The sequence below is a fragment of the Antedon mediterranea genome, chromosome 5, assembly GCF_964355755.1.
Source record: "Antedon mediterranea chromosome 5, ecAntMedi1.1, whole genome shotgun sequence".
Classification (NCBI taxonomy): Eukaryota; Metazoa; Echinodermata; class Crinoidea; order Comatulida; family Antedonidae; genus Antedon; species Antedon mediterranea.
This window is the reverse complement of record NC_092674.1, coordinates 17,807,971-17,821,493: the sequence shown is the minus strand read 5'-3', so window position 1 is coordinate 17,821,493 and position 13,523 is coordinate 17,807,971. Positions and strand designations below refer to the sequence as shown.

The window sequence follows — 13,523 nt, the reverse complement described above, 5'->3', positions numbered from 1 at the left end:
CAGTAAATTATCAACCAAAAAAATGCCAAACACAGAACATGCTTGATGGTAATGATATTAAATTCTTATACAGAGAAAATTACCAACCTGCCTGCTGTTTGAAGAAAATAAGGATGTATGAGATGCTACTATCTGGTCTCTATCACCATTCAATTGATCAACTGCATGCTTCAAACAAGGAAGTACCATTTCTAGACATTCCTACAGAGATAAATTTGATTACTGTATAAACTGTAAACAAAATAAATTAAAAATTGATATCCCAATGAAAAAATTAATTATTATATGATTTAAATCCAATTATATATATTCAAAAGTATGTTTCGGTGAGTGAAAAAAACAATTTTTTTTTGCAGTTAAAATTGGAAGCATTATTTAAGGTTATAAATTTTACAATAATGAGTTGAAAGCTTTGAATTTTGTTACTACTAGATATCAAAGGACTTTTTTTTTGGAGCCTCAACAAAACCTATCTTTTAAATCTCGAAAATGATTAAAAAAAACTGTAGTTTTTCAATGATCTGTAATATTCTAACTATTTTACTAAGTTGTTATTTTTTTTTTCACGCTGCTGCTCTAACCAGCTACGTCCTATGAGGACTACTCACTACTCAAAGCAAGCAGCAGTTATAGTACCTAAGGCCGACAGTTTTGCGACTTTGCAAACTTGACTATAATTTATAGATCCCAGCTGCTGGACCCAAAAAGTTGAACAATTTTGGATTCTCGCCCTTTGATTGGTTGACGCGAATCAACAGACTGGGAAGAATTTTTGTGAAGTCACGTTGTCTCTAGAGGGAACTATCTTTGATTTGTATGTATTTTTGTGATTAAAGGATATCTTTTTAATAATTAATCATAAATATATCTGAAGAAAGAACAATGATTAATTTTAAAATGTCGATCAGCGTTTTTTGTAAGAAATATTTCTTGTTTATTATTATTTAATGTAGTATATATTTCATTAAAGGAATGCTGAATGAAGCACATTGACAAATAAATAACATGTAATAAACACGATGTGATCAAGAATTGGTAACATATATAAAGCAATTTTAAAATAAAATTTATATGGTCAGACATCTTGTCAACAAAAACGAGACTGACATTACTGAAGGTGCTCGATTTCGCTTCCACATCCTCCACGCTGGGACACAGTTTGAAATTCTCGATCTCATCGTCTAGATTTAGTAAAACAGTTTAAAGATCATCAGCAAAAAAATAATGGAATACGGTCTAGTACTAGAGCCAAGATGAAAATAATAATAATAATAATACCACATTTATATAGCACCCTTTTCATGAATAATCATGCTCAAAGGCGCTTTACAAGGATTATTACCCCAGTATTTTTTGGGATCAAACACGTATGGAAACATACTCCCGTAATGCAGCCGGTAACCAGTGCAAAGTTGTGTCTAGATCTAACTGGGTACCCATTTATACACCTGGGTGGAGAGAGGCAACGTAAGTAAAGTATCTTGCCTACGGATACAAGCAATGCGGCGAGAGTTGGATTCGAACCTAGGTCTGACGATCGGTAGTCCAACGTCCAACACACTGCGCCACACGCCCTCACAGGAAAGCCAAGAAATGATACAGATGATGATAATGTGGTAGAAGGCCAAGAACATGATAGAGAATGGCAAAAAAACAGTAAAGCGTGGTGCTCCTGTGGAAGATGTGACTCGATGTCCACCGCCTAAAAAATTAGGACAATATGACCTTGTAAAATGTTGCAGTAAAAAAACATACCTCAGCATTTTTTTTTAAATATAGTAAAGCTAAATTTATGTTTCTCTTGTTTTTATTTTGTAGTAAAAAACATTTCCCCCAGGCTCTTGTGTTGTTATGAAAATAAACAGACCTCATGCATGGAGATGTGAGAATGTGTTAACCAGAAAGAAAAAAATTGATTGTGATTGGTCGGTTGAAAATAACCCTAGCTTGCAAGTAAAAAGACACAGCTCCCCTTGTGTACTGAATTTGTTCTTGTTTTTTTATTTAGCTAGGCCTAAGGAGACAGGATCGTAGTCCCTATGTTTAAATACAAGGTGCATTTATTTATTTCATTTGTTAATAATGGTAATCAGTTGTTTGTAGTCTAGTTAGGCCTTATTCTGGCCTTTTTTGTGTTGTTGAATCACATCTCACATCGATGATACAGGATATGTCAGCCTAAAAAGCTATAATGCCATGGGTCTGAACAGGGCCTAAGTCTGATTCCCTCCATGGAGGAATTGTACAAATAAATTGTTGCAGCAAAATAATTAATTACAAATGTTGCATATAATCCTGGAGAAATAATAATCTCTCCATGAAATATCCATTTTATTTCAGAACAAAGCATTCGATTATTACATAATAACATGATCCTATTTTGATAAACAAACAAGGTTACAAGGACATATGTAAATTAGGCAAACTAGATGGTCGTGCCCACAGATGGTTCTCGAATACACAGTAATTTCAGCGTTAAAAAACTGGCGATTTCAAATGTACAATAATGCAGGACAATAATACATGTCGTTTACAGGAACGATTAAATAGACACTGTGATTTATGTACTCAACTAAAATTAGCACACTGGGAATTACTTCCGAAAGAGAAAGTTGTCACAAAATGAGACCAATTGTTTAAGTCAAATTTAAACAAACTTAATTTGTGTTTTGTATGTAACATTATGGTTGAGAGATGGGGAAGAGGATGGGTGCAAAGAGGAACAATTTTTAAATATATTCTTTATTTTGTAACGAAATATTAATTGACATGTTTTACAAATAATATACCACTAAAACACAGTAAAACATTGCGATGTAATACTTTGTTGAAACTATCACCGTCGTAGTCGATTGAAATAGTACAGTACATGTAACGATACACTACGACGTATGTTTATATATAATGTTAAACAATTTGTGAAAAAAAATTATATCCAACCTCTGCAGCACAGATTGAAAAAAAAATGGATCGAATTTCTGTTATGAATATACAGTACTTTCCTTTACGACGCCTGAGGGAATAGACACTTGTGGAACGACACAGAGATTGGAATGTTCCATTCATCGCAAATCAATACATTTGTATAAACGTATATTAAATCTATCAAAATAGTATTTTTTAAGAAAATCGGCCTGTCTTCAACATTATGATACTGTACTCGAGCTGTTCAACCGGTTTTCAGCTATTAAAAACAATTATCGTAGGAGGAGATAGGAAAATGCGAAGCCTCCTCGCATTTTTGTGGCGGGTATTTTTCAAGATGGACATCCATTAGACAGTGTATACCACGATCGGAAAACACCCCTATCTGGGGCAAATTGTTGAACCTAAATTCGTTTTAATCGTCAATAACTAATTATCTAACTTAATTTAATTAGTAAACAGGGTTACATCAGGTGGTTAAAATCAGTACCGAAAGTACGAACCAACTTTACATACCATCAAGTAAAAATTCTAAAAGTTAGGCGCGATTTACCGAATTACTTCTAAATAGAGGGTTTGCTCGCTCCCCCTCTAGGAAGTATAGACGATGGTTCTCGGAATGATAATGACTCGGGTAAAAAGGTTTAAGAAGGACGTTCTCCTTGTACGTTTTCTGTCGGTTACCATTATTGAAAATGCTTGACATTCGTAAAACTAACCTTACTCTGTTTCACAGTGTCTTAGATGATTAATAACAAATTAAAGTATAGTGTTTATTGTTTGGTAGGGCCCTTATAGGGCGGAAGTGGGGAGGTGGAGTTCATTTGAGGGAGGTGATTATTAGAGGGATATTTTTAATTTTTTAGTTTTAATAATATGGTAACATTTAAAATCAAATGAAATCCTCTAATAGATTTGAAAAGTGGTAAAAAAGAATAACAAATGCTTGGTAAATTGTAGATAATAGTGCGATGAATTCTACTACAAATAGTATAATTGTGTTATTATAAATATAATACAATATTGTGTGTATAAATGTGGATGGGCGTTTATTAGATAGTTGGGTTGAGGGGCTGGGGATTATTTTTCAAAGTGATGTTTTTTTGGGGAGACGTTTATTAAAATAAATACCATCATAATAATTAATACATTATTTATATTAAACATCTTTTGAAACTAACTTACGCGACAAAGTTTCGGCCCAAGAAAGAAGACGTTTTAGACGGTTTGCAACATGGGCAGACATCCCGGTCCTAACGGGACAAAGATAGCCTACAGTTAATCCTGCCAGCTTACTCAATAAACTCGGCTATCGGGATTTCATTCGATTTTAAACAAAATGTCTTATCATCAGATCTTAATCTTATGTAATTTTATAATACTATTCCCCACATTTCCGATGCTTTATGGCGTATATTTAATTTGATCTTTATTAATTTGCAGTATAATTTTTATTTTTAAACTACTGTACCTTCACACGCGCGGTCCGTTCCGAAAATAAACAAAAATAACGGCCGACTTAGTTAAAACCAGGTTGTTGCAACAGGGAGGTATAACAAATATTTTGTCACCTCCCTGGTTGCAAGGTGAACTCATCGTGAACCCGGAAATTACTTTGACCCGCATACAATTGAAATTGAGTTGAAAATCTACCGATTAAATCAGAAATTTTCTTTAAAAACTCTTTATAATATTTTCCTAAGATAGAAATATGGAACAATATCGTAATAGTGAAAACTAATGTTATCAAATTTACATTTCACGGTACATCTGAGATAGATCAGGTAGGTATCCAAGGCAGAGATTTGTACCAAAGTTTTTCCATTGTGCTCGCCTATGTCAGAATTAACCATAATTTATATATAGATACAGTAGATAGAGTAAATACAGGTACTCATTTTGTTGAAACTTTGCTTTCCCTCAAAAAGATGAAAAGTGAAGAGATTAAAAAAATCAGCGATATTTGGTCCGGGGCAAAAACTGAAACAGCCGCCAACCTAGTCTGGCCTTTAAAATCGCTTTTAATTATTCTTAAAAATGTCATAAAAAGCCTGGAAAAAGTCTAAATGGTTGAAGTAAACTATGCTTAAAATATGCTAAATATTACCGTACAAATGAAAGAAAATGATCAAAACGGACATATTAAAAATGTGCAAGAAACATTAATAAATCAGTGTTCGGTTCTGAATCTTCCATTATTCTAGTTAATTTGTAGGATAAAATAATTGGGAAAATTAAGGCGGGTGTAATTTCTTACAAAGGCAAAAAAAAAAAAAATAATGATAGTGAACAAATTCATGTTTACTAACTAGCACAGAACAATTAAATAGTTCACTAAGTGTTGAATGACGATATTATTCAATTTTAGAGATGGTTTGTTACAATTTCGATTTATACAATGTTGTTATACCTTACTATTACAAACGTTGAATGTAACGATGAGAATTATGAAATAATTATGTGAGTATTAACTTTAAAGACGGTACGGGGTAATGAGGTTGTTCCCGCGACTGCAAACAAGTTTGAACAGTAGACACAAGCCTCTTGAGTTTTATTAGAAGATACTAACTGTAAATTCACCTGTACTATAAATAGAAATTCAGCAAGCGCGTTCGCTACTCCGCCGTGATCTGTTTTGATCTTTTGCCAAGTTTGCTACACGGCGGTAAACAACAAAAGTAGCCGTTTGTTCGTAAGTAAATGTAGTTGTCAATGAATGTTCATTTCCACTACATTCTGAGACACGGACTTCATAGTAATTAATTATGTTAATTACATATCGTGCTGTAAAACAAATAATTAATGTTTTGTATTCTCCGAATGGAGAGAATATTTCAATCGTTGAAAGATTGACTGCTCTTTTTAACTCAGCTCCGCCTTGTTAAATAGAGCAGTCAATCTTTTAACGAATGAAATATTCGCACCATTCAACTCATAAACATTAATATTATTATTTGTGTAATATATACCGGTATTTAATTAAACAAAGAACAACAATTTAGTATAAACAAGATTTCATTTATTAAAAAAACACAATTCAAATCATACATACAAGTCATATATAACATTTTACATTAAACTTAGCTCAGTTTGGCGTCCAGCGCGATGCGCCCGGCATTTACCGCTTCCTTGATTGCCCTTTCTTGATGAGAGGTAGAGCCAGGAAATTTTGACTCCACTTGCTTAAATATTGCTCTCATCTCGTTCAGCAGCAATGGATCCCAATTGAATACTTTTCCATTAACTCTGGTTGATTTCCCCTGTAAATTGAATTTCGCCAATATGTGTGGATGGAACACACACAGTCTAACAATTGTCTGGTAAATGATGTTGCTGTGTTCCCAGCGAGAGCAGCACGGCGGTATTTCTCTTCTGCAACGGGTAACTCACCACCTAACATAATGACTCCATCTGGACCGGCAGTTAGCATTACTCGTGATGATAATCCGATATTTATAAGATGTACTGGGTTATGATGTTGTGTTGGCTGATGTGGTGTTGGTTGGATGATTTGTGCTGGGTGGTGATGTGGTTTTGGTTGATGTGGTGTTGTGTTGGTTGGTTTGTGCTGGGTGATGATGTTGTGTTGGTTGATGAGTGGCAAGTTGTGAAAAATTGGCGAGTAATTCAGCCTGATTTGTAACGAGAATTTGGTTTAGGATTTCTTCGATGGATGTCACTTTGTTGACCAGTTCTGCATGGCTGATTTCAAGTTGATTCACACGCTCATCACATCCACAAGAAACTGCAAAGCTAATATATTTAGGAATACACTTTACATACTAAATTGATTACTTTTTAATCAAAAGTGAAAAGACTCTGCCTGAACTGATGTATAAGTATATTTAACATAAAAAAGTATCATTAAAATCGAAATATTTAGGCCAATATATTGAATTACATTACATGTTCAATCTTAAATAATATTTTGCATAGGGTGTACTGGATAGATAACACTTTATTTGGCCTTTAAAATAAGAGTACTTTATAATGTAACCTTCACAAACACTTTATTATAATCATATTTTTAGATGACAATCTAAAATTGAATTAACCATTAAAGTAACATTTTAAGTCAGTGAGGTAGTTTAATGCATTATAAGTTACGATGTTAAATTGCCAGATTTAGATTTAAAATTTGACTCATGATATAGGCCTATGATGATGAGTTATTATATAGGGAGTCAAATTTTAAATCTAAATATTATTATTATATATTATTTATATATAGACTCCTTTTGTTGCCTGTTCTCGCTTAAGGCAATCAAGGAACACCCAAAAAGTAGGATGGTCAGCTCCAACACCAATTTGGAAGCGACTGTGCCATCCTTCGACGTTGTTGGTCGTGCGCGCCTCACCAGCTAGTGTTTCTGTATGTACATTCCACATTCTTGGTGAAAACCGTGGGACCTAATTTCTTTGAGGCCTGCCGATGTATGTTTCCTCAAAATAATTGAGAATAGGAAGAAGCTGTGGTTGCACCATACTCACCAGAGCCTGGAAGCACTGCTCGGTATCTTTATATTTTTGTTAACGTAAATGCAAACCATCTATATATTATTAATTGTGTAAAATTGTTTTATTTTACTATTTTTGGGAAGGAAGATGTTACAATTTATTTTACCCTTTCATGAATTCTCTGACAAAGATGAAAGAGGCATCCCTTGGTATTTGCATCCGGGAATACAACCACAAAAGCATTTTTTGCTGCCATTTCAGAATCGATGCAAATTGATGTGGGATGAAGTCACCATGTTCCCGAATGGCTTCCAACACACGTGTGTACATCACTTGTGTCTTGTTTCGCAGGAGTGCGTAGACGAGGGGAAATACATGGCCCTCATATACACCATGAATGGTCCAGAGCTGGAAAAAGATCATTGGGACGACCTTAAATGTTCCGTCTGCGAATTAGCTGCTGATAGGACCTTGAACGAAGAACAAACCAATAATATTATTGCCCAGTAGAATCTCTGTTAATAGAACGTCCAACTAAATTATAATTATTTAACTTTTCTTATGTAACCTCCATGCATAGGCCTACTTTAAATGTTATACACACACAAATGTTTACGCATATTTCCCGATGATAAAAATCTTTTAGTCCCACCTACTTATATGTACAAACAAAAACCAATTTTATTTCATCTAAAATAATATATCTATAAATATAAATAAATAAAAACCACAATAAATAATCAATCTTAAGACGCATTATGCATGCATGTGTTGATTGCTGTGTTTGTGTAATACATTTTATGACTTTAAAGATTATATAATTTAGGAAAAGCTTATACCTAAAGATTTCTTTCTGTGGCAAACAGGAGGAAACGATTTGGGTCAGCCATGCCTGAATCAGCCACACCTGTGGGTTATTCATCTGCCTATGCCTTTGAATGTTTCTTCGCATGTTATTTACTTCTGGAAGAGCTAGCCTACCTTCTTCGGAGACGTGTTGCCATTAAGATCTGCTGTGTGTTTCATTAGTTGTGGTTGCTCTTCTCTTTATTGCCTCTTTTACTTTGTCAGCGTTCACTTTCCCATGGGATGGTGGATGTGTGTGATCAGTTTTCCCCCTAAATCGGTGGTTACCACTCGCGTTATCACTTGTTGATTGTTTTTACTTGTGAATTCTTTTGAGGTTGCCGTTCATTTTTAAACAAAGTTAAAGTGTATCTGCAAGTTAACCTTATTTTGCTCTAGACAACCTACATTATAAGTAATTTAATTCTTGAAAATCGTCTAAATTCAATAATATGTCAAACAGACAGAATATGTCACTAGATTTGAACTCGTCACTACGGACGAGTTAGGTTATCCGCAGCGCAAAAGCCACGTGCACGTCATACGTTAGAATATTGGGCGCAGAGAAACGATTTTTCCATTGAAAAAATGTTAGTGCGCCCTCTATTTTGTGACACGTCTAAGTATATACAGTATACACTATACTGTATACGTACTACATACAGTGCAGAATAGGTGAAAATAAGTGACCAAAGTTATTTACGCTTTTGCACATGATGACGTCATAAAAATTTAAAAAATGTTGAATCATGCGAAAGATAATTGATTGACCTAGACAATATAAAAAAATGGGGGGAAATGGAAAACAAATATGTGGAGATGCGCTCTATTAAATGTGACGAGCTATGAGGAAAGAGACAAAAATCCTATATTTTAAATTCGAGTGGCCATACGATGACGTCACAATGTCCGGTTAGCCATATTGATGCATGATTCGATATCTACAACTCATCTACTATCAGAATATGTAATTATAAAAAAGTTCACCACATAGTTTAGAATCTATGACTGTTTAAAAAAAGGCATAATTTTGACATTTTTTTGAACTTTTTCATCAAGATTGCGCGCAAATTCTTTAATTCTACGTGCTCGTATGACGTGATTTTAAGGCAAAATTGATTGAAAATTGGTAAATATACTATAAAAGACAGAAAAAACAAAAATCAAGCAAAAAAATGATGTCTTTGCGCTACGTGCGCACGGGCGCGTTAAAAAATTGCGCACGTGTGGGAATTTATGAAATGCTCAAAATGACATGAAACGCGTAAAAAGTTGATTAGAAATTGATGTTTCGCATTTTGAAATTTTAAACGCGCGTGCGCGCATAACTTTCTGTTGAACATGCCATTTTTAATCCATAGAAACTTTGCGCTTGATATAACTAAAATTTTCACCAAGTTTCAATACAAAATGACTTTTGGTTTTTAATCTATGATCAATCATTGAAATTCATAAAATTGCGCGTAACTTACACTGCGCGACTCAAAATTCATAAAAAAAAGTTTCTTGCACATCTACAGCTACAGGGCAATCTTTTGACAAAGTTATACAATCATATGGTGGCCAGAATTAGAGATACACTGCGAACAAAATTCGTGGAAAGAAAGAAGAACATAGAAAAACTAGATTTGAACTCATCACTTTGACTAGTTCGGGTTATCCGCGCAAACGCAACATGCACATACGTTTAAAATATATGAACGCCGACAATTATTATGCCATCCTATGACATGAATTAAATATGTTTACAGTGCTGAATTGTACCTATTTTGTAGCATACAGCATATTACAGTATTTACAGAATACACTGTATTATGTTATATACAGTGTAGCATAGACGAAATTACGAGACCCATCTTTTAAATCCAATTATTAACATGATGACGTCATCAAATTGACATATAAAAATAACTATTTTAGAAGATAATTATCTAAATAATTACATTATTACAAATTTGAAGAATTGTGGGCACATAAAAGTGAGATGCACTCTCGTTTAAACGCAATGAACTTTTACGCAAGAGATGAAAATATGACTTTTTGAATTCAACTGGCCATATGATGACGTCACAACATCTGATTGGCAAAATATTCACATGAATTCGTATCTACAATCCAATAGCTTTCACAAAACGTTTTAATCATGATTATCACTTTTTATTCTAACAAGCTAAAACAGATTGAAATTTACTGTAAAGATGAAAATAGGGGACCCACGTTATTAGTTATCCGCATTGAGCGGATAACTCCTTGTAACTGTCCTGTTTCATCATCTTTTTTTTTTTTTTTTTTTTTTTCTGTATTCTTCTTTCTTTCTGTCATTTTTGTGTCTCGCGTAACTCAAAAACGTGTAAACATAACATTTCATAACTTTGTCAACATGTGGGCATTTACATGAAATTGTGCACCTCCTATTTTTGAATGACGTCAGAGTTGCGCAACATGACTTACGCGCGTTTTTCCGAATTTCGCGTATTTAACATAGATCGAAAACCATATAACAATTTAAATTGAAACTGAAAAAAAGTTTAAGTTATATCTTGCGCTAACTGACTATGGGGAAAAAATGGCATGTTTCACACGAAGTTACGCGCGCACGCGCGTTTAAAATTTCAAATTGCGAAAAATCAATTTCTAATCAACTTTCTACGCGTTTCATGTCATTTTAAGCATGTAAAAAATTCCCACGCGCGCGCTTTTTTTTACGCGCGCGGTGCGAACGTAGCGTTGAAAACAATTTTTCTCTCGTGATTTATGTTTTCAAGCCTTTTATAGTAATTTTACCAACTTTGAAACAATTTCGACTTCAAATTACGTCATACGGGCACGTCGAATTGGATAATGTATGTGCGTTTTTGAGGAAAAAGTTCAACAATTTGTCAAAATTATACCTTTTTTTAAACAATCATAGATTCTAAACTACGAGGTGAACTTTGTTTAAATTACATATCCAGGAAGATGATAAGTTGTAGATAAGGAATCATGCATTGATATGGCAAACCGGACATTGTGACGTCAACGTATGGCCACGCGAATATAAAATATAGGATTTTTGTATCTTTCTTCATAGCGCATCTCATTTAATAGAGCGCCTCTCCACTTATCCGTATTCCATTTTAACCCAGATTTTGAAATTTTCTAGGTCAATCAACTATCTTACGCATGAGTAAAAATTTTTAAAATTTTTATGACGTCATCATGTCTAAAAATGTAAATAACGTGGGTCACTTATATTTATCTTTACAGTAAATTTTAATCTGTTATAGCTCATCAGAATAAAATGTGATAATCACGATTAAAACGTTTTCTGGAAAAGTTCACATGATTTCGAATCTACAATCCCATAGCTTCCTGAAAACGTTTTAATCGTGATTATCACATTTTATTCTTACGAGCTATAACAGATTAAAATTTACTGTAAAGATGAAATTAATGACGCTGTTAATTAAAATTTTTAGGCATGATGACGTCATAAAAATTAAAATATTTTTAACTCATGCGTAAGATATTTGATTGACCTAGATAATATTAAAATCTCGGAGAAAAAGGAATACAGATAAGCGTGATGCGCTCAATTTAATGTGATGAGCAATAAACGAAAGAGACAAAAATCATATATTTTACATTCGTGTGGCCATAAGATGACGTCACAATGTCCGGTTAGCCATATTGATTCATGATCCGATTTCTACAACTCATCAACTTCCAGAATATGTAATTAAAAAAAAGTTCACCACGTTGTTTAGAATCTATGATTGTTTAAAAAAAGGCATAATTTTGACAATTTTTTTAACTTTTTCATAAAAAACGCACGTAAAGTATCCAATTCAACGTGCCCGTATGACGTAATTGTAAGTCGAAATTGTTTTAAAATTGGTAAAATTACTATAAAAGGCTGGAAAAACATAATTGAATAATAAAAAAAAACTTTTAGCGCTACGTGCGCACCACGCGCATGAACTTGTTCGCGCGCGTGGGAAATTTTGACATGCTCAAAATGTCATGATCAGCGTAGAAAGTTGATTAAAAATTAATTTTGCGCTTTTTGAATTTTAAATGCGCGTGCGCGCGTAACTTTGTGTAAAACACGCAATTTTTTTTCCACAGAAAGTTAGCGCATGATATAAATTAAACTTTTGCTAAGTTTCAATTTAAATTGTTATATGGTTTTAAATCAATGTTAAATACGCGAAATTAATAAAATCGCGCGCAAGTCACGTTGCGCATTTCTGACGTCATTCACAATAGGAGGTGCACAACTTCACGTGAATGCCCATATGTTGACAAAGTTATGAAATGTTATGTTTACACGTTTTTGAGATACGCGAGACACAAAACTAGAGGAGAAATGCGCGTGCGCGCGTAACGTCTTGTAAAACATGGCATTTTTAATCCACAAAAAGTTTGCCCTTGATATGACTTAAATTTTCACGAAGTGTCAAAACAAATTTATGCTTGGTTTTTAGTCTATGATCAATCATAAAAAATCATAAAATCGCACGCAAGTCACGTTGCGCAACTCTGACGTCATTCAAAATAGGAGATGCACAACTTCACGTAAATGCCCACATGTTGTCAAAGTTATAAAATGTTATGTTTACACATTTTAGAGAAACGTGACTCACAAAAAAATGGGAAAGAAATAAGAATAATACAGAAAAAAAAAAAAAAATATTGATCCACTACAATCACAAGGAGTTATCCGCTACTAAGCGGATAACTAAAAAAAAAAAATATTGATCCACTACAATCACAAGGAGTTATCCGCTACTAAGCGGATAACTAATGAAAAAAAAGATATTTACAATCATAACAAAGAAGAAGATGAAAAAAAAGATATTTACAATCACAAGGGTTATCCGCAACTGTAAGTTGCGGATAACCAACAAAAAAGATGATGAAACAAGACAGTTACAAGGAGTTATCCGCTACTATGCGGATAACTAAAAAAAAGATATTGATTTCGTACAATCACAAGGAGTTATCCGCAACGAACGTCACTTTGACGAGTTCGGGTTATCCGCGCATACGCAACATGCACATACTTTAAACTATATGAACCTCGACAATTATTATGCCATCCTATGACATGTAATAAATATCTTTACAGTGCTATTTTGTAGCATACATCATGTTACAGTATTTACAGAATACACTGTATATGTTATATACAGTGTAGCATAGACGAAATTACGAGACCCATCTTTTAAATCCAATTATTAACACGATGACATCATCAAATTGACATATAAAGATAACAATTTTAGAAGATAATTATCTAAATAATTACATTA

The 13,523-nt window shown here is 33.6% G+C and overlaps 2 protein-coding genes across 4 annotated transcripts in view; both read right to left on the bottom strand.

Annotated features, from left to right (window-relative positions):
* LOC140048615 (gephyrin-like) overlaps positions 1 to 13,523 on the bottom strand; it is a 219,957-nt gene that overhangs the window by 103,771 nt on the left and 102,663 nt on the right. For all 3 annotated transcript variants that reach the window (XM_072093368.1, XM_072093367.1, XM_072093369.1), the window contains one exon: positions 88 to 201. In XM_072093368.1, coding sequence (XP_071949469.1) covers positions 88 to 201 — 114 coding nt within the window. The remainder of the gene's footprint in view (positions 1 to 87; positions 202 to 13,523) is intronic.
* LOC140048577 (uncharacterized) lies at positions 7,100 to 7,822 on the bottom strand. Its single transcript, XM_072093324.1, is given in 3 exon segments — positions 7,100 to 7,512; positions 7,550 to 7,668; positions 7,671 to 7,822. Coding segments are annotated over 3 exon segments (621 nt in total). The 5' UTR covers positions 7,807 to 7,822; the 3' UTR covers positions 7,100 to 7,146.